The sequence below is a fragment of the Somniosus microcephalus genome, chromosome 3, assembly GCF_052327205.1.
Source record: "Somniosus microcephalus isolate GS21.2 chromosome 3, FLI_Smic_1.0, whole genome shotgun sequence".
Taxonomy (NCBI): Eukaryota; Metazoa; Chordata; class Chondrichthyes; order Squaliformes; family Somniosidae; genus Somniosus; species Somniosus microcephalus.
This window is the reverse complement of record NC_140989.1, coordinates 307,442,884-307,468,002: the sequence shown is the minus strand read 5'-3', so window position 1 is coordinate 307,468,002 and position 25,119 is coordinate 307,442,884. Positions and strand designations below refer to the sequence as shown.

The 25,119-nt window shown below is 43.4% G+C and overlaps 1 protein-coding gene and 1 long non-coding RNA gene across 2 annotated transcripts in view; one reads left to right on the top strand and one right to left on the bottom strand.

Annotated features, from left to right (window-relative positions):
* slc5a9 (solute carrier family 5 member 9) overlaps positions 1-25,119 on the bottom strand; it is a 75,557-nt gene that overhangs the window by 46,951 nt on the left and 3,487 nt on the right. The window contains 5 exon segments of the mRNA XM_085982886.1: positions 7,049-7,129; positions 11,787-11,892; positions 14,337-14,501; positions 17,303-17,407; positions 24,548-24,619. Of these exon segments, the coding sequence (XP_085839012.1) occupies positions 7,049-7,129; positions 11,787-11,892; positions 14,337-14,501; positions 17,303-17,407; positions 24,548-24,619 (529 nt within the window).
* LOC147122122 (uncharacterized) overlaps positions 24,606-25,119 on the top strand; it is a 74,766-nt gene continuing 74,252 nt past the window's right edge. The window contains exon 1 of the long non-coding RNA XR_015077679.1: positions 24,606-24,788. This is a non-coding gene — a long non-coding RNA (uncharacterized LOC147122122). The remainder of the gene's footprint in view (positions 24,789-25,119) is intronic.

Sequence of the window (25,119 nt, the reverse complement as noted above, 5' to 3'; positions counted from 1 at the left end):
TAAGGAGACAGTAACAGGACATTTGGATAATCATAGTTTAATAAGACAAAGTCAGCATGGTTTTATGAAGGGGAAGTCATGTTTGACAAATTTGCTGGAGTTCTTTGAGGAAGTAACATACAGGGTGGATAAAGGTGAACCAGTGGATGTAGTGTATTTAGACTTCCAAAAGGCATTTGACAAGGTGCCACACAAAAGATTATTGCTTAAGATAAAAAATCACGGGATTGGGGGTAATATTCTGGCATGGATAGAGGATTGGCTATCTAACAGAAGGCAGAGAGTTGGAATAAATGGTTCATTCTCAGACTGGCAATCAGTAACCAGTGGTGTTCCGCAGGGGTCAGTGCTGGGTCCCCAACTCTTTACAATCTATATTAACGATTTGGAGGAGGGGACCGAGTGTAACATATCAAAGTTTGCAGATGATACTAAGATGGGAGGGAAAGTAGTGAGAGAGGAGGACATAAAAACCTGCAAGGGGACATAGACAGGCTAAGTAAGTGGGCAGAGACTTGGCAGATGGAATACAATACTGGAAAGTGTGAGGTTATGCACTTTGGCAGGAAAAATCGTAGAGCAAGTTATTATCTTAATGGCAAGAAACTGGAAAGTACTGAAGTACAAAGGGATCTGGGGGTCCTGGTGCACGAAACTCAAAAGGTTAGTATGCAGGTGCAGCAAGTGATTAAGAAGGCCAATGGAATGTTGGCTTTCATTGCTAGGGGGATAGAATATAAAAATAGGGAGGTATTGCTTCAGTTGTACAAGGTATTGGTGAGACCGCACCTGGAATACTGCATACAGTTTTGGTGTCCATACTTAAGAAAAGACATACTTGCTCTCGAGTCAGTACAAAGAAGGTTCACTCATTTAATCCCGGGGATGAGGGGATGGACATATGAGGAGAGGTTGAGTAGATTGGGACTCTACTCATTGGAGTTCAGAAGAATGAGAGGCGATCTTATTGAAACATATAAGATTGTGAAGGGGTTGGATCGGGTGGATGCGGGGAGGATGTTCCAGATGATGGGTGAAACTAGAACTAGGGGGCATAGTCTTAGAATAAGGGGCTGCTCTTTCAAAACTGAGATGAGGAGGAACTACTTCACTCAGAGGGTGGTAGGTCCATGGAATATGCTGCCCCAAAAAGCTGTCGAAGCTACATCATTACATAAATTTAAAACAGAAATAGACAGTTTCCTAGAAGAAAAGGGAATTAAGGGTTACGGGGAGCGGGCAGGAATTTGGACATGAGTTTAGGTGCGGATCGGTCATGGCCCTGTGGGTAGCGGAGCGGGCCCAGGGGCCGTGTAGCCTGATCCTGCTCCTGTTTCGTGTGTCTAATTCTGTTAGATTCAGGAGATAGTCCTGTCATAGTGGATTGGCGGTTAGGATCAGATCAGCCATGATCTTATTGAATGGCGGAGCAGGCTCGAGGGGCCAGTTGGCCTACTCCTGCTCCTATTTCTTATGTTCTTATGAGCCAAGGAGGGTTTTGGGTTGCAGAGGACCCACACATGTCACACTGGGTGGACGAGCAAGCCTAGAGGCCAGGGCCGACGGGGGTTGACCCGTGGAGATCACGTCTTCTACCCAGGGCCCAACAGGTAATATAAACCTTGATTGCGCCTTGTTTAACTACTGCTCAGATGCTGTAATGTTTCAAGTCTCACTTTCACTGAATACAATATAATTACTGTCACCAATACAGGTCAAGTCAAATCTTTCGGAACTTAGGAGTGAAAGGGTTAATTGGCATGGACCCAGAAACTCAACATTAGGCATGAGCATACCATCATCATCAGCCATGCTTTCCACTTCTCCGCTCGTCACAGACTCTGTCACTGCCCCTCTAATTATGTCCAGCACAGTATCCTCCAGGTCAGTCAGGTTGTCAAGTCTTGCTTGGCTACCTTCCATTTGCTGTTGTTCTTTCCGGTTGTGTGCCACCTTGGCCTGCAAGAGAAAGGGAAGTGTGTCAGTGAGTGTGGTGCAATGTGTTTGGGTGATGTGCCTGCCATGGTTGAATAGCTGTCATTGTGACCAAGGTGTGAGATGTGGGTGTGAGTGTTGCAGCAGTGGTAAGTGTGTGAGGGTGAAGCGAAGCTATTATTGTGAGGTATGAGTGGTGATTGCTAGAGATTGTTGGTAGGTGAGTGATGGGGGTGTGGTGTATTGAGCAGTGTGTGAGGCTTGTGGTGCAGGTGGTGGGATATGGCATTTAATGATGCATTCACTCACCTTGAAGAGCCGTGTGAGGTCATTAAACTTTTTGCCACATTGGATCCAGGTCCTGGGGATAACACTCATCGCAGTGACGGATTGAGCGATCTCCTCCCAGATCCTTCTTGTGGTCAACCTTGAAGGCCTCTTGCCCCCATGCAGGTATAGGATGTTCCATTGTCATTGGACCCTCCAGGACCAAGGCCTCCAGTGCTGCATCAGAAAATCTTTTTGCCCTTTCTCTCGGCTGTTGGGCCATGGCTTCCTTTCACCTGACAATGAGGTGCTTCTGCAACAAAGCACCTCTCCTTTAAGTAGTGGAGAAAGCCTAAGCCAAACTTTATTGGCCAGTAGACTGCACCCGATATTGCCCCCTCCCCGTTGATCCAATCAGCAGCACGTTTAGCATGGAGAGGAGTACTGCAATCATGTAAATGAGCAGGCAGCATGAATTGTTTGTGCTGCCTGCACCACTTAGAACAGGTGCACGCAAATAGCGCTGGGCAATGCCCCTGCCCGTTTTTGGGCCTTATACAATTTCTAGGCCCCTGTCTTTCTCTTCATGGTCACTGCGGTAGCAGTGTCACTGCAGCGCCATCAGAATTTTCCATGTTGGTGGCAATGGGCTCCTTCTTGGTAACGGGGATCCCGCCAAGAGCCCACCCTGCATGACAAATGAGCCTCGGCCCAGGAAAATTAGTTGGGGTTACAGCGGGGTCACTGCGGCAGGTGTAAGTCCAGACCTCCCTACTACCCTGCCAGCAAGAGGAGAATCCAGCCCTCACTCCTGGCTGAAACATGAGGAATGGCCATTTGGGCGGGGGTGCGGTGGGGGGGGGGTGTTGATTAGAAAGTGGTTGTTGCAAGTGGAATCGAACCCCAACAAGAGGCAACACCTTGAGAAGAGGAGGGAAGAGAATTAGAGTGGGGAAAAAACTTAAGGCTGCTCTTATGCTTCATATTCCATTAATCATCCTTAAATACCACAGCTGCTTTGCTTCTGCCCTCCAGTGGAATCAGCTGCATGCTTCAATATGATATACTCAGACAGCCAATTGACTGGTTTGGAATCCTGGTAGTTTTTTTTGAGAAAATGCACGTCAATACTCTGTAAGGAAACTTACACCATGGTATCACTGACCTTGAGCTATTTTCAAATAATCTGATGCAATGTGTGGTATCAGCACTTCTGTGGTACTTGAAGTAATTATTGAAAAGCAGCACTCTCACAAATGTAGGTTACACAGTTTAGATAATTGGCTTTCCAGAGGTCACTGCAGTTAATTCATATTTTGCAGCTGAAATCTTCGGCTTAAATTTGTTAGTTAAATAAAAGGCCTCTCAATTCACGATTTGTGGGGTTTGTAAGGGAACCCCTGATGGTTATGATTCCTACAATACCCAGCCACTACCCCTGTGAAGCAGGATCTGAACTGAATATTCTCACACTGCTGAATAAATACAAACTCCATGTAGTTACCAGAAGACATGGAATTGTTGGCACTTTAAAGGATTAAGAAGCCAAATAGGCAGTTAAAGTATATCTTCTAAGAACGTATTTCACAGGGCTGCAAACTTAGTGAAAGAAGTATCTTTAATTATCAATGATAATTACAGTGACAATGAATTATGTGTACAGAATTCTTTTGGTCAGTTAGGCAATATGTATTAACTAGTAATTTAATAATTAAAGAAAGGTATATTACAGCACACTTGCTATTTAATTACTTAATAGTGGTTCTCCCGTGGTGTTGCTCACAGTAAGTCAAAGAACGCATTGGGGGAGAAATTCATTGTAGACCCGTCTGAGGCCCTAACTTTTACAAGTTGAGAAAATTAGCGCTAGGCGTTAATGTTTCTCAACTTTTTAAAAAATTTGGCTTTGCGCTGCAGGAAGGAAGTGGAGCGCTAAATCAAACACTCCACTTCTTTCCTGGAGCGCAACAGGCAGCAGGCGGGGTGGTAGGCGTGCAGCGCTGCACAATGGGCCGTGCAGCACTGCCACTTTGGAAGGCTCCTTCCCTCCCTTAAAGGGAAGGGCCATCGCTGCAGGCTCTGCAAGGAAAAAACTTACCTGGTCCCCGACGGCAGCCGTGATCCGACCCGATCAGCCCGATGCACTGCAGCAGAGTGCTGGGCTGATCGATCGCTGGCGAAGGAAAAAAAACTGCAAACAACATTTCAGATTTATTATTCACCTACCTTGGCCACCTCGCCTTTAAGTCTCGCCCCCAAAGCGCCCGGCCTCCCAATCAATGCATCCTGCAGCTGTCGGTGTCATCCTGCAGGGGGCGGAACTGGGGCGATGTGTTTCGGTTCCGGGGCGCTACTGGGGCGATGTGTAGCCTGATGACATCACGATCTCCAGGCGCAGGAGATCGTGGTGCTAGGGGTTACCGTCACCACAAACCACCAGGTGAATTTCATGGGCAGTGGTAATATTGCCGCGCCCGGGCGGTATGTCCTTAGCGCCCCATTATTGCCCCCCAGAGATGCTAATGGAGGGACTAAGGCACCGAATTTCTAGCCCAATATTCTCCCTTATCTGTCACTGTCATCTTCACGTTGCTGCTTTTCCCTCTCTCCTCTTCTGCTTCTCTGAGCCTTTGCTTGTCTTCAGGTTCTCTCTCCTCTTTTCCACTATTCTTTCTATCTTCTTCTGCTTCCCACCCTCTCTTATAGATGGATGGATGGTGACGGGAAAGGTAGCATTTCTTGGTGGTAGCTACGGGGTGCTGGGTGGGAAGGGATCTGGCCATGACTGCAGGCTGACAAGCTTTGGGTGCCTTTTGGGCCACAGGTCATGGATGGGGGAGGGATCACAGATCACAGAAACCCCACAGTGCAGATAGAGGCCATTTCAGCCCATCGAGCCTGCACCGACACATATCCCACCCGATCCCCGTAACCCCTACGCCAACACATATCCCACCCTATCCCCGTAACCCCACGTATTTAATCCCCCTAACACTAAGGGTCAATTTATCATAGCCAATCATCCTAACCCGCACATCTTTGGACTGTGGGAGGAAACCGGAGCACCCGGAGGAAACCCACGCAAACACGGGGAGAATGTGCAAACTCCACACAGTCACCCGAGGCCGGATTCGAACCCGGGTCCCTGGCGCGTGGCAAATGATGGGAGGGATTTGGTCAGAGGTAGGAGGTGAGAGGAGAGGCAGAGAAAAGACAAGAGCATGAAGGAATGGGTGGTTGGAGCGCTCTGTGGTAGAAGGGAGAGGGAAAGGGTACTCAGGGCAGGAGGTTGTAGAATGCAGCATTGTGGACATTTATGAATCTTTGGGCCAGTAATTTAATACTTTTTGGTCAGTATTTGGACAAATATAGACTAAAATTACTTTTTACCTTTCTGTGCAGTGAGTTGGAGCCATAGGTTCACTGCTGAGTAGAGGTAACATGTTCAAAGGAGGAAAAGGTGCCAGTGGAGAGCGGAAGAGGTCAAGGTGCAACTTTGTGGTAAGCGCACCATTGCTGTTTGAGTTTGAGTGGGGCAGGTGGTGGAAAGTATAATAAGGTGGAGATGCTTCTGTAAGATGCTTTGCAAGGTGCCTCCACCAGCAAACCAAGTTTCAATCAAAGCCAGGATGTCAATACAATTATCCCCAATGATGTCATGGATAGCAAGGGACTTGTTGAAGAGTGAGCAGAGATTCTGAAGGGAAATGAGTAGAGGGTAGTGATTATTGATCTGTCAGCAGAGGTAGGGCATGGGAGTGGGATGGGAACGAGGTTGGTGAGATTAACTTTCAATGGACATGCCGGGCAGGAAGGTTAGCAAGATAGCAAGGGGCAATTGAGATTACGGCTCTTAAGAAGGCATTGATGGGTTTCACGACTGGCCCATTGAAGAATGCTGAGTGAGGCACAGAGGGTAGCTGTGTGCTTGTGCAGTAGAGACAGCATCATGTACAGGTAGACTATCCTTTATCCGAAAACCTCGGGACCAGCCGTGTTTCGGTTTTCGGAAAATTTCGGATTTCAGAAGGTATTTTATAAGACTGGGAAATTTGTCGGGGGTGGGGGTCGGCGAGGGGTCGGGGGTCGGCGGGGGGTCGGGGTGGGGGTCGGCGGGGGTCGGGGTCGGCGGGGGTCAGGGTCGTGCGCACGACTTACGCTGAACGAAAACACTTTCGGTTTTCAGAGGATTTCGGTTTTCGGAAGTGCGGATAAAGGATACACTATCCCTTATCCGAAAGGGTGGGGGTCGGCGGGGGGAGAAAAGAATATCGGACAGGCCGCTGCAGCTATCGGACGGGCCGCTGTATTGTTGGGTTCACTCTCCCGATATACCTCCTTCACAACTGCCCGGCTCGGCCTGCAATCTCCTACCCAGGAGGGAACTCAGTGACCCTCTGCCCTGCTCAGCGTAAGTCGTGCGCCACTCTGGTCATGTCGTGCGCACGACTTACGCTGAACGAAAAAACCTTCGGTTTTTAGAGGGTTTCGGTTTTCGGAAGTTCGGATAAAGGATAGTCTACCTGTATTTGGAAGTGTAATAACAATGATAGGGACATATGGGCTGAAGATAAATTACATCATATGACTGAGACACATGAATACTAGATTAGACTTACAAAATAATAGAGGAAAATGTAGTCTGAAGCTATTGAGACTCTGTTTATATTAAAAGCTTATTAATGTTCAGCCTGAAGCCATCATATTCCAACTAACAGATAAGTGGTAGATGTGTTTGGTTCAAAGTCAGGAAGCTGAATCTGCTCTTCAGTATGGACTCATTCATCTCCATAATACTTTACCTTATGTGTACAATTTGTATATTTGTTCATACCGAAAGACTCACCTATGAACATAAGGATGAGAGCTCCTACCACCATAATCACAGTCTGAAGGGCATCCGTGTAAATCACAGCGGTCAAACCACCTGCCAGTGGGAAGGCAAAAATAGCCATTTACCGATTTTTTTTTCCAAGCAAATAATCCCAGACTGTACATAATAAATCTGATATAAATGTAGTCATGCTACTCCCTGAAGCTTTTAGATGAATTTAAATTAAGATAAATCTTTCTGAACACTCAGCCTGTGGGGCTGTGTGCCAGCAATTATACTCGTCATAGTTTAGTTTTCAACTTATTTTAATACATTTATGACTGGAAATTATACAAGAACCTACCAAGGCTCCAATGCAGTAGATCTATCGGGACAGATTTCCGATTCAAAGGGGAGTAGATGGGGAGATGTTTGGGAGCAAGGTTTGAGCCAGTTCTGTGCATAAGCCTAAATAAAGGAGGGTGGGGGAGGTGGTGAGAGCTCAGGGGTTTTTTAACACTCCTTAACTATTTCATTCCTTACTAGCAGGGAATTTGAAATATTAATCTGTTCGACTTTGGGTCTTATACCTATATATGTCGGTTCAAGATAAACTACAGTACCTTGTTCTGGGTTTTTTTCATCTTTTTAGGTCTTCCTGTGCCACGCACAAACTGGAAGATAATTTACTGCTGGTCTTTTCTAACACTGCTGCTGAACATGACTAGATCTCTATTCAACCCCTGACGAGTGTTCTTGTGGCATGACTAATCAGATCTCTGAAAGGTTAACTGTTATATTGATGAGCGTCAGCTGATAATGCAAGTCTAATTGTGGGGGAACGGGGGAAATGATTACCCTCTGTTTAATGAAACGTGGGCAGCATTCTGCTTTAGTTAATTTATTTTCCTGCTTTTTTTTTTGAGTGCTATAGTATGGCGGAGCTCCAATGTACTGTAACGCTGAGTGGCACAACACAGGTTTGATTCTGAAAGACCTCATGTGATGGGATTCTAATCTCAAGCAAGGCACTTCTTTATGGAGCAGGAAGAAAGACTGGAGAGTAAGTCATGCTGAACGATTGTCGGGCACAATCTAGAGACAATTTCAGGCTGGCATAGATAAGGGTTTGTGAGCAGGTTTCACACCCACCTTTTTGTCTAAATATAACATTGACAGAAGAAGGGAGAATTTTTTTTATAAATTGATCCCTTTTTTGGCTCCATATCATTTCCAAGCTGAGTGGGGGGGGAATGTACTCCCAGGCCTCTGACTGTACATTTCTAGAATTGGTTGCTGGAGATTTGACTCAGGGTGACTCATCTATTTATTTTTTTCTCATAAATGCGCTGCCTTCCCTTGGTTCTTTCTCCTAATGAACTGCTTAATCTGGAAATCACCATGTGGGGAAAGCGAAGGTTCAAATTTATGTCCAACTCCTGTAGTTCTCTGTGTATCAACCCACTGTAACATGTTGATAAAAGGCAGAAAACAGTTTACAAAATTCAATATAGAATGGAGCTGTAAAGTTGATGATATAGGAATAAAATTATACTTGCATCTAGGGGCTTATTATGATACCTAATCTGGCTCTTGAATTCCCATATGTAAACCAACTCAAATTGAAAATATTCAGGCATGGCTTAGACGTCAGCAGGAATGCAATACAATACAATATTAGTTGAAGTACCATTTATCCCATAGCTGCTTCAAGGATTTCAAGAACTGAACTGAACACAATTTGGCATATTGCTAACAACTTTATTTATTTCCCTACTTCTACACTGTCAATGATAATACAGTTATCTAGGTGAATGTCATAAATGGTATAATAATTTGATATCAAAATTAGGTGAGTTCAACTTAATATACCACAACTCAGTTTAGAATTGCAGTATCACATCTTTAACAGGGGTGAAATTAGTATTTGGCGGTAGCTCAAAGCAGGCGAACCGGCCACCCATTTTACATCCTGTCTGTTTTCATTCACTATTCCAGTGACTTCTCGAGGAAATTCCTGGCATTTATTTCTTATGATTCAACTAATTTATACTTCTTCTATTTAACATTCTTCACTCTTCCCCAAACCTTCTAAAAGGTTTCTACAATGTTCTAAAGTCATCTTCTCCAAACTTATCTACAATTTTCCTTCTGCTCGTATTCTTTAACTTCTGTTCAAAATTCGTACTTCTAAAGTAAAATCTTCCCCTTTAAATATCTTCCCTTATCAAAATTAAAGCATTCAATCAGAAGATTAATTAATTAACGACTCCCATCAACAACAACTTACATTTATAGAGCGCATTTAATGTAGCAAAACATCCCAAGACGCTTAACAAGAGCAATATCAGCAAAAACATTTTTGACAGCGAGCCACAGCAGGAGATATCAGGACAGATGAGGAGAGAGAGCTAGAGAGATGGAGAGGTTTAGGGAGGAAATTCCAGAGCTTAGGGCCAAGGCAGCTAAAAGCACGGCTGCCAATGGTGGATCAGTTAAAATTAGGGATATGCAAGAGGCCAGAATTGGAGGAGTGCAGAGATCTCGGCAGCTTGTAGGGTTGGGAAGGTTACAGAGATAAGGAGGGGTGAGGCAATGGAGTGATTTGAAAACAAGGATGAGGCGTTGTCAGACCGGGAGCCAGAGAATATCAGCAAGCACAGGGGTGTTGGGTGAATGAGGCTTGGAGCGAGTTAAGATACAGGCAGCAGAGTTTTGGATGAGCACAAGTTTATGTAGGGTGGAAGATGAGAGGCTGGCCGGAAGTGCGTTGGAATAGTCAAGTCTGGAGGTAACAAAAGCATGGATGAGGATTTCAGCAGCAGATGAGCTGAAGCAAGGTTGGAGTCGGGCAATGTTACGGAGGTGGAAGTAGGCAGTCTTGGTGATGGAGTGGATATGTGGTCGGAAGCCCATCTTGGGGTCAAACACAACACCAAGTTTAAGAATCCAATTAAAACTGTACAAACATATGTGTACTTAATTCAAAGTTAAGTATCTATTATTCTTAAAATCATTCCATTGGGTATTATCAGTCCTTACTGACAATAGACAACAAAGGATCCTATGCCTGGCTTTATCCTTTGCTAGCAGTATCTCTTTAGAATCAACAGATTAATGATAAGATTCCAATTAAAATGGCACACCATCTGTTGTCCAACTATCTTATCTCTCCAGCTGCTTAGCATGTGTGCTTAATTAAAAGTTAACAAGGTATATCTTATTGTTTCCTTGTTTTGTTCACATTAAAAGAATTACATTGTTACTGATAAATTATCCAAAACCCCACTGTTGCTGACTATAATAAGAGAAGAAATGCCCCTTTGTCTGATTTGTTTTACTTTGCCCATCTCTGTGCAAGGTTCAAATAAACTTCAAGCACCAGCTTCCCTTATGGTACCAAAATCACATAAGAGAACCTAACTGTACAGTAGTGCATTAGTCACTTCTCCTACAATAGTATTTTGAGTCCGCTGATATTTTTCAGGGACAACTAGAAGGAGACATATGGAAGAGTTCTACTACATGGAGCCTCACACACTGTTAAGATGCGTTTTTTACATGGAGAAAGATCCTTTTGAACTAGTTCTACAAATTGACTGACTTGGCTTTCAGCAGCTGACAGGATCCTTAGAAACCTGCCAGCTCTGTGAGTGTGCTTCCTGTCAACTGAAGAGGAGCAAACACTACAAACATAAAGTAGCAATTTAAAGATCATGACGATGGAGAGAGAACAGAAGCCATGTTGCTGCACTTCTATCTCTATTATCTCCAATAGACGCTATTTTTCTAGGAACACATTATAAGAATTGAAATAAACTACCAATCCTCCATGATTAACTTCTTCAAAGAAAAGTAAATATTAATTTGATGAGAATACTAGTTCAATGAATTGACACTTGGAAGAGCTCTTGCAACAGATGACTGTTTCAAGCTAAAGAAGGGTTTGTTTACCATTCTCCAGGTAGCCAGCTATTATCTGGATCAGTGGTTTGATTTCACAGGCAATAACTGCCTAAAACACTCATTTTGTTGTTTCTCAACTGATTTCTCAGCTTTAATGATTTTTTTGGATAATGTTATTGCTGTTGCCATGGATGAACAAATCAATATCAGACTGCATGCCTATCACTCAGGCCTTAAAATGGTGATGCAGAAACTAGTACAGAGTCCTCCAACTCTGGCCTCTTGTGCATCTCCCACTTCCTCCAACCCACTATTGGCGCTGTGCCTTCAGCTGTCTAGGCCCTAAGCTCTGGAATTCTCTCCCTAAACCTCTCCACATCTCCTCCTTTAAGATGCTCCTTAAAACCTACCTCTTTGACCAAGCTTTTGGTCACCTGTCCTAATGTCTCCTTCTTTGGCTTAATGTTATTTTTTGTCTGATTATGCTCCTGTGAAGCACCGAGGGACTTTTGATGCTAAAGGCGCTATATAAATGCAAGTTGTTGTTGTTGTAACCACCCTGTCCATCGGAAAAGAGCACTTTTCCCCATGGAGCGTTCCTGATGTTACTCTGGGCACACAGGGAACCAGCACAGCAGATATGAAACAATTCCCCATGAAGTATTAGTGTGATTATAGAGCAGCATTAGCATAAGGTGTGGGAGAATATCACCTGTATGCTTTCTTGGCTATGAAACAATTCATAGCACGTGGGTACTAGAAATTGTCTGTTACTAAAAGTGATATGTGGATGACTTGTGTCCTACAGACAGCAACATTTTTCTTGTACTTTCAAAGGTACATGTTGTGTGGTATAAATAATTACCAGCTATTGTGTAAATGGCAGTCACCACCAGCAGGATTACTGTAGAAATGTAGAGGTTCCAACCCAGCGAGACTTGGATAAAAAGCGCTCCAGAGAAAATGTCAGTCTGAAAGCAGGAATATAATTATATAATTGTTGCTTTTAAATAACAATATGTAACTTACATTAATAATCTACTTAGTGACGGTAGACACACAATAACAAAAGCTTTTAGATGCTGTAAGAAGCCACGTAAAAAAAAGATATTGGTGATAATTTTCCATCAGTACCAAAGTTTTTAAGCTACTGAGTACAAGGAGAAAATCTAATCAAGGGTTTGCGCTGATGTCATAAAAATTTTCAATAATTTGCAATTGTTCACTAAACCCTAAGATTAGATTCCAATTTTAAAATCATTTGTTATTGTTTACAGTGTGCACTTTATGTGGGGTGACTTATTTTATTTGGGCCGGCTTTGTGTTGGCAGCAACATTCAGTACTTTCCAGGTCTTTGGTGCACAACGATGTAAACATAAGGACTGATGATTGTCGTTCTATTACTGAAGGTTTATGGGTAAATAACTTGCAGTTGATTACAGGCGCTAGGATGCAGACCAGATGCCAAATCCCAACACCTGCCCTGATGGAGGCCAGGAAAGTCATAATGGCTCCATGCTGCTCTGAGGGCAGAAGCAAGGCCCAGGAACACTCCAATGAACAAGGTAGGATTTCACTCCCCGTCCCCCTGCAGCGCCCAATGGGGACAAGGGTGCTTCTATTCAAGATAATCAATCCCCTCCAAAATCAATTTAAGAAAATTGTTTGTAAAGCATATTTGCCCGTTTTATCATTTGCCGGCTAGAACAACTGCTTCAAGGCTTCTTTTGATATCTGTTTGAAGATACTAAAGCTTGGTCTAGGATGACTTTCCCTGTTGGTGGGGGAGTGGGCTATGTCAATTGCACACTTCTCTTCTGCAGGAGAAAGAGACTGGGAAAATCAGCAGCTGATCAATAGTTATCTAAACCAGTCTAAAGCGCCTTCTAACTGCTGGTTACATATTGCCAAAAGCAAAAGCTTGAGACTAGATCACCTGCGCATGCCTGGAAACAAAATTGTGGGGATGATTTATATATAAGAATATATAAAAAAAGTATATTGTTCCACTAGAGAGGAACAACTGGCTAAGTTTGAGGTGACTTGTATTTCCTGCTGAGTGTTCCAGTTTAGTTGCTCTCTGCACTATAATGCCCATTTACAAGATTTATGGATTTGTCATTTCTTTCCTTGAATGTGAGTTGTGCTCATGCACGACTGACGTACGGCACTATTTTACTGAAAATAATAGCACTGCTTCAGGTTTCAAAAAAATCAATCACATCAAGAGACGTGTAGAAGGGCAAACTGACCCTGGTAGTTGGTGAAAATACAGAAAGACCTTGGGAATGTGTACTGGGTTGTCAATTGACAAAACAGAACTTTTCTATAGCTTAATGCACAATCCAATAACTCTCAGCAAGTGATAGTTAACTTTATATTTGAACTGTTTATACAAGAGACAAGAGTTGCATGCAACGCCATCAATCATCTGTGTCCCAATGTAAACAGGGCTGGGACCAATGTAACTAGGAACTAGCACTGTAGGTTTAAACTAATATGGCAGGAGCAGGGATAAAACAAGATGAGACTCAGAAAGGCAAGAAAAAAGCAGCAAAGGGTGTAGGAAACATTAAAGATAAAAATAGGAAAGTAATAAAGACCAGATCAGGAGGAGGATTTGATTAAACAAACGGCATCTCCAAGGTTGGGCGGGAGAGAATAAGTTGATACTTTGGGTGGGGACCCTCTGTCTGGCGGGGTAATCTGCACTCTTGGTGTCAACCTGCTATTTTTTCTCCCAGGCTCCTGGACCACTCGACCCTTCTCTGCTTTGCAGTGTTTCCTGCTTCCATTTCTACCTGCTTTACCCACCGCCTCTTGGCCTATTCACACATTCTCTGCGTCTTTAATTTTTCTCATTATACCTTCTATTATCTCACGCTAATTTCACTTTTGTCATTTAACTATCTCCTTTTTCCACTTCTATGTCTTCTCTCATTGGCGTTTGAGTGAATGTGCGCACGTGTGTGTGTGTGTGTTTCCCTCCCCGTTCCCTTTGTTCTGTTTTATTTTTAAATGTTGTTCATCTGCGATGCTAAATCATTTAACTCCTCTCCTCTTCCTAGAGATGGTGCCTGACCTGCAGACTGTTTCCAGCAGTTTCTGTTTTGTTTCAGATTTGCAACAGCTGCAACTTTTTGGTTTTTGATTAAACAGAGTAAGATTGCAAAGCCAAGAAAGGCCAGTTTGAGTTGGGAGAGGGTTGTACAGACAGGAGTAGTGTGGATAGCTTCATGCTGGTATTCCATATGAACTTTTGAGATTGATATGGAATGTTGGGGTGTAGCTGCAGCAGTTCTTGTGTTGTGACATAAAATGTGGAAATCTGACTTAGGTGCCAACAACTCATGGAGCTGCTCCAGGCATGATCTAGTAATGGACTGATAGCTCGACAACACCTCTCCTACTTACCGATATCTTAGTGAATATGTACAGGATTAGAGATAGTACGGACATGTAGATTTGGATTCTCTGTCCTCCAAACCTTTTCTTCAAATACTCAGGCATAGTGACCACACCGGCAGCAATGTACACTGGGACAAAAATCCAACCAAGTGCCAGCAGAAGCCAAGTAGCCTAAAACAAGAAGAAGATGCAATCAGAGAGGTCAGAAGTCAGATCTCTATTTGTGTTAAGAGTAACAATATTTTGATAAATTGCATTAACCCCTGGCTAATGATTATGAAAAATATATATTTAAGCCATAATGAACTCAAAGACATGTACATATTAGTTTTATGCTTTATTTTAAACCATGTTGCTGTCCACTTCAACTCTTAGGGGTCGATTTTCCTGGAGCCGTCAGGCGGGGTTTCAGGCGTGTCGGGGGGGGGGGGGGGGGGGAAATCCTGATTTCGGGGGTCCCGACACCATCCTGCCCAAAGCCCGCCTCCATGTAAGTTTCAGGGGAGACGGGTACCCGCCCCGCATTGGGACCCACCGACCCGAGGCAGGAAGGGATTAGTGCCAATTAACTGCCTGTTAACAGGTAGTTATCAGGCAGTTTTTAGTCTAATCCCTATTTTGAGGGGTGTCGTGTGGGATTCCCGATGGCTCCAAACCACGCCAGGTTAGAGCAGGCGGGCCGTCAGGTTGAAGGACTTGGAGGGATCGCGATGTCGGTGTTCAGGTGAGTGATGGGTGCATGAGTGCAAAGGTAAGTGTGTTTGGTGTGTCTAAAGTGTGTAAAGAAGTTTAAATTACCTGTACTTACCTTAACAGCCTTTCTTCCTCTAGGTTTCACGAGTCCATCACTCAGCCGGCACTGAAAGCAAAATGGCTGCGAGCTGTCAAAAGTGACAGCTTCAGCTTTCATTGCCGGTGAGACTTCTAACTGAGTCTGTGTAGAAGGACTCAGGTTAGAAGTCAGACTGTCAGTGTTTGACAGCTTCAAACAGCTGTGAAACACTGATATTTCATCTGTCAAGACCTCTTGACAGATGAAATTTCAGTCTGTGCCGTCACCTGTTGCCGGGTGGCCCTTAATTGGCCTGCTGAGCCCGCTGGGCGGGCTTAACAAGGTCAATCAAGGGAAAATCGTGTGGATTGGCTGAACATCAATGTAGGCGAGACTAAAACCCGAAAGTTGTAGTCCCGCCTCCTTCCCGACAGCTTTATGAAAATCTACCCCTTAGTTTCACCTTGTGTCAACATGAGACATGGGGGTAATGCAAACAGTTAGTGTGCCCATTGTGACAAAATGAAATATTTTTGTTTGTCTCATTTTAGCTTGGGGGCTGTTACTTTAAATCAATTCACAATTCAGAAGTTTCAAAACAACTAGCTACAGACAGAAACTTGGCCCAAGCTTGATAACCAAAGTATCAAGTTTAGTTCAGTTGCTTGTAAAGCTGAGGGATCAGCCAAACCTCCTTCAAACAAAAACAAGCTGTGAGATTTCAACAAAAAACAAAATACTGCAGATGCTGGAAATCTGAAACAAAACCAGAGAATGTGTGAAACACTCAGCAGGTCAGGCAGCATCTGTGGAGAGAATAGACAAGTTGATATTTCGGGAGGAGCAAAGAGGAGTACTGTACTCTATCAACTCCCTGCAGAAGCCTTCAGCTTTGCAGAACCAGGGTGCCAAGGAGCCCATGAAAGTCAGCTTGTTCCATGTCCGTAGAAGATGTGTTAGGATATGGCGCAGAAAAACTTACAGGGTCACAAAGGGGTATGCACAATGACAGATCCAAATTATGCTTTTTTAAATAGTTGTAACACAGTGGAATAAATCACTGGAATACGTAAGGTAAGGACTGCTTAGTGTTTGTTTCTCTTATATGACAATGGGCCTCAGGATCAGGATTAGGAAGTGATAGCTAACTATGGGGAGTATGATTTTAAATAGACCCTAGAGAGTTTGGTGAGAGGATGCAGATCTGTAATTGACTGACACTTCAATACAATAGTGCTGTATTCATCTATGAAGGTGTGCCAAATGAGTCTGTCCCTCAGCTGTCGAGCAGCCACTGCCACTGCACCTGCTTCCTCTTCTACATGGGCCAGGTGTTCGGCATCAGCAGTGTCGTCATCAGCCTCCCTGGCATCGTCTGGGTCATCTACCATCAGTCCTTTCATGACAAGTGTAACATAGAATATAGGGGATGACTTCCTGAGTATGAGTTAACGTACAAGTGGAAACAGGTTCTCCATATCTACGCTATTGAATAATCCTAAACAGAATACCAAGATCTGTCAGTTATCAGTAAATCAGCGGGAACACGGATTTAAACTTCATATGTGGCACCCAAGGCTCCATCATAGATTCCTACGCCACCCACGAAAGCTTGGACACCACTGCCTTAGCGTATTAGCAATGCCTCTGTGAGATTGGCCTACTGAGTAGTGGGTTGAAATAATTAATATCTTTGTTATTTTACGGCTCATCTGATGGGATTTCACTGCTTTATACTACAATCTTCATAACCTCTGCAAGAAAATCATAGTAAAGAGCACGCAAATCCCATTTTGATTTGTCTGTACACTCTTCAATGTGCCTCCCAAGGAAGTAACTCAGTACTGGAGTAAAGTTGTGTCAGCTCCAATGTACTAACTAATTCAGAATCCAATACACATCATGAAATCAAGACAAGTGCAGGAAGAAAAACATCAAAGATTTGATGATGTATAATTCATTAATTTTGTTCTGCAGCTTCTAATATTTAGAAACAGTAATCGACTGCAGCTCAACACAGACTGAACCATACAGTACATGAGAAATTTCTGTTTCAGCAATGGGAAGCTTTTGAATCAATTCTGTGGGTGGAAGAGCAGGAGACCAGACTATAGGCTGACTAGATTAAAAAAATAGAACATGCAGTTTATCAATAAGACTGTGCATATAATAATATAGAAACTGTAACAGCCAAACCTACATTCCATTCAAAACCTCCAACAGCAATACCTCCGGCAGCTCCTGTGCCTGCTAGACCGATAAACAGGCCACTGCCCACATTACTGGACATAAGCGATGCTCCAATCTGTTAATATATTGAAAATAAAATGATAAAACAAATAGGTTATACTGGATTCAATGTTAAACAATTTTATAATGTGCATACATTTCATTTCCTGAGGCTTGCAACGTCTGTGAAATTCATCAGTGTTAATTCTGTTCTTTAATTGCAACTTTAAGTACATCTATTCAGACAATAGAAACTTATTTTTAACAATTACTTTCATTATTTTTTTCTTTAACGTGAAACCAAAGAGATGGATTCCAAATACAAGTTGGAATTCATACTCTGGTATGGAAGATGATAGCATCCTTCCTAAATGTAAACCTTTGTATTGGCCCGGAAATTGCGGTCAGCGGCGAAGCAAAGGCTTTTGCCGCTGGCCCCGAAGTAAGCTTCGCACAAAGATCTTGTGATCTCTGTGTCGAGAAGTTTGTGTTTTCCGACGCGTATTTCAAATCAACGGAGCATAGTGGAGATCTCCGAGCTGCTGTGACGTCAACAAGCTGTCTAAGCAACCAATGAAAACGCAGAATTCTCAGACAGTGAACAAGGAAGTGGGTAAACTCTTAAAATTTTGACTTTTAAAAAATATTAGAGAGAGCAAAACAAAGATCGGGGCTCTCACATGGGGAAACGGCAAACCTGAAATAAAGATGGACAAACTTTTAAAAAAAGTTTAAAAATTGTAAAAGGTTTATTAAAAATGTTAATTTTTATTAAAATGGAGAAGTTTTCATCAGTTTCCCTGATTTGAGAGATTTCACTGATTGCCGGCTCTGTGGGGGTGGGGCACAGCGCAGCCTGTGGAGGAGCTGTGAATGACAAACCACTAAATCCTGAAGTTGTGGTCAGTTTCAAAGGCGAAATGGTGGCAAATGCAGCCAGTTAGCCGTCATCAGGACATTGGGACCAGTTCTGGGGCAGGAGGAAACTGTTCAAGATGGACAGGTAACACCTCAACAGAGCTGGGATCAATATCCTCGTGGGGAGGTTAACTAGTGCTGTGGGGAGGGTTTAAACTAATTTGGCAGGAGGATGGTGCCAGGATGAAACATTGGAGAGGAGAAACAAGATGCACAGAAAATTGGAGGGATCAGACAGGAGGTAAATGTGAGGCAGTCTAAGATGCGTTTGGAGTGCATGTGCGTAAATGCACGTAGCATGCTGAATACGGTTGGTGAGCTGTAGGCACAAGTCACCACATGGGACTATGATATGATGGCAATAACTGAGACCTGGCTCAAAGAATGGGAGGATTGGGATCTTAATATTCCTGGCTACAAGGTATTCAGGGGAGAAAAAAAGGAGGGGGGCGGCAGTATTAATCAAAGAAACTATTATAGCACTGAAAAGAAATGATGTAACTGAGGAGTCAAAGACAGAATCTATTTGGTTAGAATTGAGGAGCTATTATGATACTGGGTATATGCTATAGGCCACCAAATAGTGGGAAAGAGATTTTTTTAAATTCATTCACGGGATGTGGACGTCATTTATTGCCTATCCCTAATTGCCCTCAAGAAGCCGTCTTATTGAATACAACTGAGTGGCTTGCTAGGCCATTTCAGAGGGCAGTTAAGAGTCAACCACATTGTGGGTCTGGAGTCACATATAGGCCAGACCAGGTAAGGATGGTAGATTTCCTTCCCTAAAGGACCTTAGTGAACCAGATGGGCGTTTATGATAATCCGGTAGTGTCATGGTCACCATGACTGATACTAGCTTTTTAATCCCACATTTAATTTAATTAACATAATTTAAATTCCCCAGCTACCGTGGTGGGATTTGAACTCATGTCTCCGGATCATTGGTCCAGGCCTCTGGATTACTAACCTAGTGACATAACCACTATGCTACCGTACCCCATATAGAGGAGCAAATTTGCAGGCAAATTACAGAAAGATGCAAGAACTACAGAGTAGTCATAATGGGGGACTTCAATTATAACAGTGTAAAGGGCAAAGAGGGAGAGGATTTCCTGAAATGTGTACAAGAGAACTTTTTTAATCAGTGTGCTTCCAGCCCAACGCGGAAGGAAGCAGTGCTGGATCTAGTTCTGGGGAATGAAATGGGACAAGTGGAGCATGTTTCAGTGGGAGAGCATTTGGGGAACAGTGATCATAATATCATCGGGTTTAGAATAGTTATGGAAAAGAACAAGGAACAATCAAGCATAAAAATATTTAACTGGAGGAGGGATATTTCAGTGAGTTGAAAAGGGGTCTGGTCCAGGTAGATTGGAATCAAATATTGGAAGACCAAACAGTAATTGAACAATGGGAGGCCTTCAAAGAGGGAGGCCTTCAAAGAGGGAATGGCTTGGGTACAGAGCAGACATAGTCCCATGAGGGCAAAAGCAAGGATATCCAAAGCAAGAGCTCCCTGGATGACGGAAGATATAGGCCTAGAAACTGGAGTCGGCCGAAAACCTGCCAGTGCCACTGCGGGTGCTGCCTGCTAATTTCAATTAGCACAGTGCTAAACCTACCATGCAAGATGGTTTTCCAGTGGTACTCTCAGCAGGAGGCCCAATGTAGCATGGCCGTAGCATCCCTGGAGCAAGAGCAGCGTTGTCTTAAAGCAAGGCTGTCATTTTGGAAAGCAGTGTCAGTCCCTTAAAGGGGAACTGCCTTCTAAAATGGAAAAAATAAAAATCATTTTAAAATAGGCAGTCTTTAGCCCTTAGAGCTCAACTGCTTTCTGGAAAAAAAAACATTAAAAATAACTCCCAAATGGCAGTCTTCGGCTCTTAAAGCTGAACTGCCTTTCATAAGAACATAAGAACATAAGAAATAGGAGCAGGAGTAGGCCAATCGGCCCCTCGAGCCTGCTCCGCCATTCAATAAGATCATGGCTGATCTGATCCTAACCGCCAATCCACTATCACAGAACCATCTCCTGAATCTAACAGAATTAGACACACAAAATAGGAGCAGGATCAGGCTACACGGCCCCTGGGCCCGCTCCGCTACCCACAGGGCCATGACCGATCCGAACCTAGACTCATGTCCTAATTCCTGCCCGCTCCCCGTAACCCTTAATTCCCTTTACTTCTAGGAAACTGTCTATTTCTGTTTTAAATTTATGTAATGATGTAGCTTCTACAGCTTTTTGGGGCAGCATATTCCATGGACCTACCACCCTCTGAGTGAAGTAGTTCCTCCTCATCTCAGTTTTGAAAGAGCAGCCCCTTATTCTAAGACTATGCCCCCTAGTTCTAGTTTCACCCATCATCGGGAACATCCTCCCCGCATCCACCCGATCCAACCCCTTCACAATCTTATATGTTTCAATAAGATCGCCTCTCATTCTTCTGAACTCCAATGAGTAGAGTCCCAATCTACTCAACCTCTCCTCATATGTCCATCCCCTCATCCCCGGGATTAACCGAGTGAACCTTCTTTGTACTGACTCGAGAGCAAGTATGTCCTTTCTTAAGTATGGACACCAAAACTGTACGCAGTATTCCAGGTGCGGTCTCACCAATACCTTGTACAACTGAAGCAATACCTCCCTATTTTTATATTCTATCCCCCTAGCAATGAAAGCCAACATTCCATTGGCCTTCTTAATCACTTGCTGCACCTGCATACTAACCTTTTGAGTTTCGTGCACCAGGACCCCCAGATCCCTTTGTACTTCAGTACTTTCCAGTTTCTTGCCATTAAGATAATAACTTGCTCTACGATTTTTCCTGCCAAAGTGCATAACCTCACACTTTCCAGTATTGTATTCCATCTGCCAAATCTCTGCCCACTTACTTAGCCTGTCTATGTCCCCTTGCAGGTTTTTCATGTCCTCCTCACTCACTACTTTCCCTCCCATCTTAGTATCATCTGCAAACTTTGATATGTTACACTCGGTCCCCTCCTCCAAATCGTTAATATAGATTGTAAAGAGTTGGGGACCCAGCACTGACCCCTGCGGAACACCACTAGTTACTGATTGCCAGTCTGAGAATGAACCATTTATCCCAACTCTCTGCCTTCTGTTAGATAGCCAATCCTCTATCCATGCCAGAATATTACCCCCAATCCCGTGATTTTTTATCTTAAGCAATAATCTTTTGTGTGGCGCCTTGTCAAATGCCTTTTGGAAGTCTAAATACACTACGTCCACTGGTTCCCCTTTATCCACCCTATATGTTACTTCCTCAAAGAACTCCAGCAAATTTGTCAAACATGACTTCCCCTTCATAAAACCATGCTGACTTTGTACTATTAAATTATGATTATCCAAATGTCCTGTTACTGTCTCCTTAATAATGGACTCCAAAATTTTACCTACCACAGATGTTAGGCTAACCGGTCTATAGTTTCCAGCCTTCTGTCTACTGCCCCTTTTAAATAAGGGTGTTACATTAGCAGTTTTCCAGTCTGCCAGGACCTTTGCCGAGTCCAGGGAGTTTTGGAAAATTATTACCAATGCATCCACAATCCCTACCGCCACTTCCCTCAAGACCCTAGGATGTAAGCCATCAGGTCCAGGTGATTTATCCGCCTTGAGTCCCATTATTTTACCGAGTACCACTTCCTTAGTGATTTTGATCGTGTTTAGCTCCTCCCCCCCTTTAGCCCCCTGTTTGTCCAGTGTTGGGATATTCTTAGTGTCTTCTACTGTAAAGACTGATATAAAATATTCATTCAGTGTTTTTGCCATCTCCACATTTCCCACCATTAATTTCCCGGTCTCATCCTCTAAGGGACCAACATTTACTTTAGCCACCCTTTTTCTTTTTATATAACTATAAAAACTCGCACCTAAAAAAATGGTAAAAGTGCTTCAGCACTAACACAACCTGGCTCCAGTGCCCAAAGAAGCTTCATGACCTCAGACCAGTGGTCAAGGTCAGTGAATGCATCTTCAAAAGCCGTCCCCTACCAATTGCACCACTAGCCTCATACACTGCTCATCGCACGAACACCCCCCCCCCCCACACACACAATCACTCACCTACCAACAATCTGTACCAAACACGAGGCACACCTCACATTCCTAGCTTCATCTCACTGCCTTGGAGGAGACGGTGCTGGCCATTCTTGGCAGGGGCATAGTTGAGCCCTTGGCCAGTGGCAGGACTAAAGGGATACAAGATGCTGGTATCCTCATACGTTATCGTCCTTCTCACATCCCACAATATCTTCTGATTTACAAGGTGTGCATGGTGTAAGCATGCAGCTCTTGCTTTCCCATCTTCCCCTCACCACAATTCTACCCTTGATCCTTCCTCATTTCAGACACCCAAGAAATCCAGCCTGCCCAGGCAGTGGTTGACCAAGAAGAGGGAGAGGAGAGTGAAGAAGAAACACCATCACTCGATTTGACACTTCCAGCCACCAGCTCCTCGAGGCCATCCTGCAAGGCCATCTGCAGTGTCCCCCACTGAAAGTCAGCAGTCTTCCGCCAGCCATGCTGCAGCCATTGGCGTAACACTGCATAACATCAATAGGATAGGCAAAGGCACACACAAGACATTCACTAAGGGAATGCACAAGGGTGATTAGTTGATTTCTTGATGTCATATTGGATGGATAGATGTATAAAGTTGGATTGGGACGTTTGTTTTGTGGTGGATTTTATTTCAGCATTGTGGCAGTAAGACACTGTGATGATCAGTAACAGAGGGAAGTTAAGGTGTGTGGCAAATGTTGAAAGAGGAATTGGGGTTGCAGTCACTGGTACCACAGGCAGATGATTCCATCCTGGATATCGCTGCAAGAAAGGGACTGTCTGGGTTGCATCCTTCCTTCCGCTACCTCCTCTTCTGCTTCTTCCTTTTTTGTGTCTTCCTCTTCTGCATCTTCCTCTTCTGAGTCCTCCTCTTCTGCGTCCTCCTCTTCCCTCTGTGAGCAGATGCGTAAATCTGAAATAAAAGCAGAAAATTCTGGAAATACTCAGCAGGTCAGGCAGCATTTTGACCTGAGACGTGAACTCTGTTTCTCTCTCCACGGATGCTGCCTGACCTGCTGAGTATTTCCAGCATTTTCTGTCTTCTGAGAGGCCTTCCTTTACCATCTGAAGCCTTGCAAGCATCCAGCAGCACTCCCTGCACACTTTAAAAACTTTTAACATCTATTGCACCAAGCCAGTACTTCAATAAAATATTTTTTTAAAGTCCAAAAGCTTAAAACCAAACTTACCTGAAAGATGTGTGTGACCTAGCAGTAAACAGAGTGAAAAGGTCAAAATTTGCAAATGTGGCATCAAGTCAGCGTGATGTCACGTTGTGCTCATTTACATTTCAGGGGCCAGCGCTGCCAACAACAGCACTATGGCCCTTACCAAAATGGCGGCGCCATTTTTTTCCGAAACGGCCCTTAACGGCCAGCGCAAATGCGGCGAATTTTAGGCCATGGAGATTAAAAAGAAACAGAAAAGGAGGCTTATGCAAGGTTCATAATACAGTAGAGAACCAAGCTGAATATAGAAAGTACAGAGGAGATCTAACAAGAGAATAAGAGGGGCAAAGAGAGAATATGATAATAGATTAACGGCTAACATAAAATGGATCTCAAAAGTCTTTTATAAACATATAAATAGTCATAGGAAGGATGGGGATCAAAAAAGGAGATCTTCTTGTGGAGGCAGAGGGCATGGCTGGGGTACTAAATGAATACTTTACACTTGCCTTCACTGGAGAAGAGGACGTTGCCAATGTAGCAGTAAAGGAGGAGGTAGTAGCGATATTGGATAGGATAAAATAGATAAAGAGGTATTTAATAAGTTGGCAGCACTCAAAGTAGAAAAGTCACCTGGTCCGGATTGCGGTGACTGTGACCACAATCTTCCAATCCTCCTTAGATATGGGAGTGGTGCCAGGGGACTGGAGGATTGAAAATGTTACACCCACTATGGGGAAAGAGCAGGGGAGTGGGACTAATTGGATAGCTCTACCAAAGGCACAGGCATGATGGGAGGAAGGGCCTCCTTCTGTGCTGTATCATTCGATGATTTTATGAAGTCTTTGACATTAATACTATACTTAAAAGTTAAAAGAGGAGGTTGTTTTCATCATACTATTACTGCTGATGTGGTAAATAAAAGCAATAACATTTATTAACAAAACGTGTATGTATTAAAAAGTTGATATATTATTTGAACACTACACTAATCCACATCAAATATTAACATACTTCAAAAAATAACGTTAATAATACTTACAGGCCACCAGGTCATGGATCTTCCAGCAAGAAAATATCCTCCCACTGTGTCCCGGTTGGCTCTCACAGATGACTGTAATGCAGAAAGATGTAGATGTCAATTTTCTGAATCGAAGTCCAAATGAAATAGAATATAGCCAGGTTAAAAATAAACTGCATGCCCCAAGGTCGTTGGAACGCGGTCCAGACTTGGCGTACGGGAACCAGGAACTGCTTGAAAACAGTGTCGAAACAAGCTCATGGTAAAAACGACCTGTCTGTTTAATTTAATTGAATTTCTATAAACTTCCGTGTAAGTTAGCGAGCCCCATGAGTACTTTCCACATACAAACTTATTTTAAATATATACTGTAATAATCAAAGAGTTCCTCATATTTTGCAGTGATTCCAGCACAGGGTGGGCTGGTTAATGAAATTCTTTAACAGCTTCATTTTCACTGGATTGTAAACATGTAATATGTGTTTAATTTTGGTTTCGAAATTTTGAAATGCAATCCATATATAATCACTAAAAATACGAAAAGTTTTAAGAACGCAATATAAAAGTTCGGCAATCGGCAACTGGTTTTTTTT